Raw genomic sequence first — 2,208 nt, 5'->3', positions numbered from 1 at the left:
TCTCTGCCGTCTGTATTTCGGGGGTGGGGGTACCTGCAGGCACTCCGACGCTCAAGTCAGAAAGTGATTGATATGAGGTGTAATTGCTTAGTGAGAAAAGCGTACCTTTACCTGTTCATTAGGTCTTAATTTATACTAATTTCTTAATGGACCTGTTATTATTATTTGCGGACCGTTCGTATTCGAGGATCGATTCTTTCCCTTTCCGACTGAGGTTGCATGCATCAGTTCTTTCCTTATTGGCTGAGATTGTTCTTCTGTGTCTTTGTTAAAGATCAGCTCTTTCCATTCTAAGATTTGTCCGTCTGTACTTTTGTTAAAGATCAACTCCTTCCTTTTTGGGGTTTGGCCGTCTGTACTTCTCAAATATCAACTCCTTCCTTATTTGGGGTTTGCCCGTCTGTACTTCGCCAAATATCAACTCCTTTCTTTTTGGCTGAGATTACGCGCTGCTCCTCTGTACCTCTGCACCATAATCCCATATTCTATGTGTCACATCATTGGGCTGGGATGTACACAGTCAAAAGGGACCGGGATATATCCGTCCATCACACTTATTGGGCCCCCTGTGTTGTGTTGGAGAAAAGGTGAAAAGCAGGTATCGGCGTTCGGGGGAGTCGAAACCCTTCGAGGGGCTGTTATTAGATCGATGTTCAGTGCTTCCTCCAAAATTCTGGCTCTGTTGGACACAAGGGGGGTGTACCTGCTGTATTTCGACTGCCTAGAGTCTTTGAACCTATGGCCGGATCGGGGAGCTAACGTTCGCTCTCTATCATGGTGCCTATTCTCCTGTGTGTCTAATCGAGTTGTATTGTGGAATTCTTTTAGTTGCTCCACCTGCATGAATTTGGTGGCCCTGGTCCGAAGCTCATCCAGATTGTTCACGAACTTCTTGCATAGACTGTCAACGAAAGGGCCAGGCTTTAGTGCTGTTATGAGGTGGTGCATGGTGACCTCAGGATTCAAATTAGAGATATTCAAGAATATCTTCCATAATTGTTCCATAAATTCCCGCAGAGACTCTCCTTTTTCCTGTCGTATATTTACCAATGCTAGAGAAGTAAGATGGTGTGGCTTACTGGTGGCGAACTGTATGCCAAAACGTGTGGCCAACGTATCGAAACAATTGATAGAGTTGGGTGGTAATCGTGTGAACCAATTGAGTGCAGGCCCTTTTAGGGATGTTGGGAAAACACGACAGAGGATTGCGTTATCCGAAGTGTACAATCCTGCTTGGGTGGTGAAGACGTTCACGTGCTCCTCTGGATCAGTAGTGTCATCGTACTGGTTCATAGTCAACCCCTTTCAGCGCGCGGGAAGTTCCACTTCCATGATCCCGTCCACGAAGGGGTGGCGTCTGGCTGCTCTGGGCCTTGCTTCTGTTTGGTTGGTGGTGGTTTGTACTCGGGACTCGTCTCGTCCGGTACCGTCCCCTCCATCTTCATTGCTACGGGATTCCTCCCTTTGTGGGGGATTCTGCTCAATTGGGCGAGAACTTCCCCTCGTGTTTTCGGGCAGCACTTGCCATTCGTCACACTAGATTTCCCTGGTGAAAAGACTTGGGTTTGATTTTGGTATTGTAGCGGTGCTGGGCTCTCAACTTGGTGTATGGGTCTTTCTCTCAAGCTGTCTGCGTAGCATTTGCGCGCAGTTGGCTGGTCTACATGTACAGTGACTATGTCTCCCGAAATTGACGGAAATTTTATAGCTAAGTGATATGTGGATATCACCGCACCAAGCATGTTCAACGAAGGTCTCCCTAGAAAAATATTATAAGAGGTGTGAGCGTCAACAATAAGGTATCGAATTTTTACCGTTCGCGTCGTTCTCCCTGCTCCGAATTTGGTGAACAAATCAATGTAGCCCTTTGTATTCACTCGCTCCCCTGAGAAGCCCATGATCGGCTCCGAGTATTGTTGGATTTCTACTTTCAAAATTCTTAACTTTTTGAAAGTGTCCCAGTACAGGATATCCACTGAACTATCCTGGTCTACCAAGGTTTTACTTATTGCAAAGTCTTCAATCTCCACTAAGATCACCATTGGGTCATCGGGCTGGGGGTCAATGGCTTGAAAATCATCATCACAGAATATGATGGGTGGCATGTGCCGCTAGGGACATGTAGATACGACATTGACATTTTGAATTGCTCGGACGTACTTTTTCCTCGCGGACATAGTGGCTCTGCCTCCTGCAAAGCCTCCTGAT

At 46.6% G+C, this 2,208-nt stretch overlaps 1 protein-coding gene across 1 annotated transcript; it reads right to left on the bottom strand.

Annotated features, from left to right (window-relative positions):
- Positions 1-362: 362 nt before the first annotated feature.
- Positions 363-1,293, bottom strand: LOC114165669. The gene is made up of 2 exons (XM_028050238.1): positions 704-1,293; positions 363-465 (listed from the first exon to the last, which is right to left on the bottom strand). Exons 1-2 carry the CDS (start codon positions 1,291-1,293, stop codon positions 363-365), a joined length of 693 nt encoding a protein of 230 aa, XP_027906039.1.
- Between the last annotated feature and the right edge of the window lie 915 nt (positions 1,294-2,208).

Source organism: Vigna unguiculata, chromosome 10, assembly GCF_004118075.2.
Source record: "Vigna unguiculata cultivar IT97K-499-35 chromosome 10, ASM411807v1, whole genome shotgun sequence".
NCBI classification, from domain to species: Eukaryota; Viridiplantae; Streptophyta; class Magnoliopsida; order Fabales; family Fabaceae; genus Vigna; species Vigna unguiculata.
This window is presented reverse-complemented; position numbering and strand designations above follow the sequence as displayed.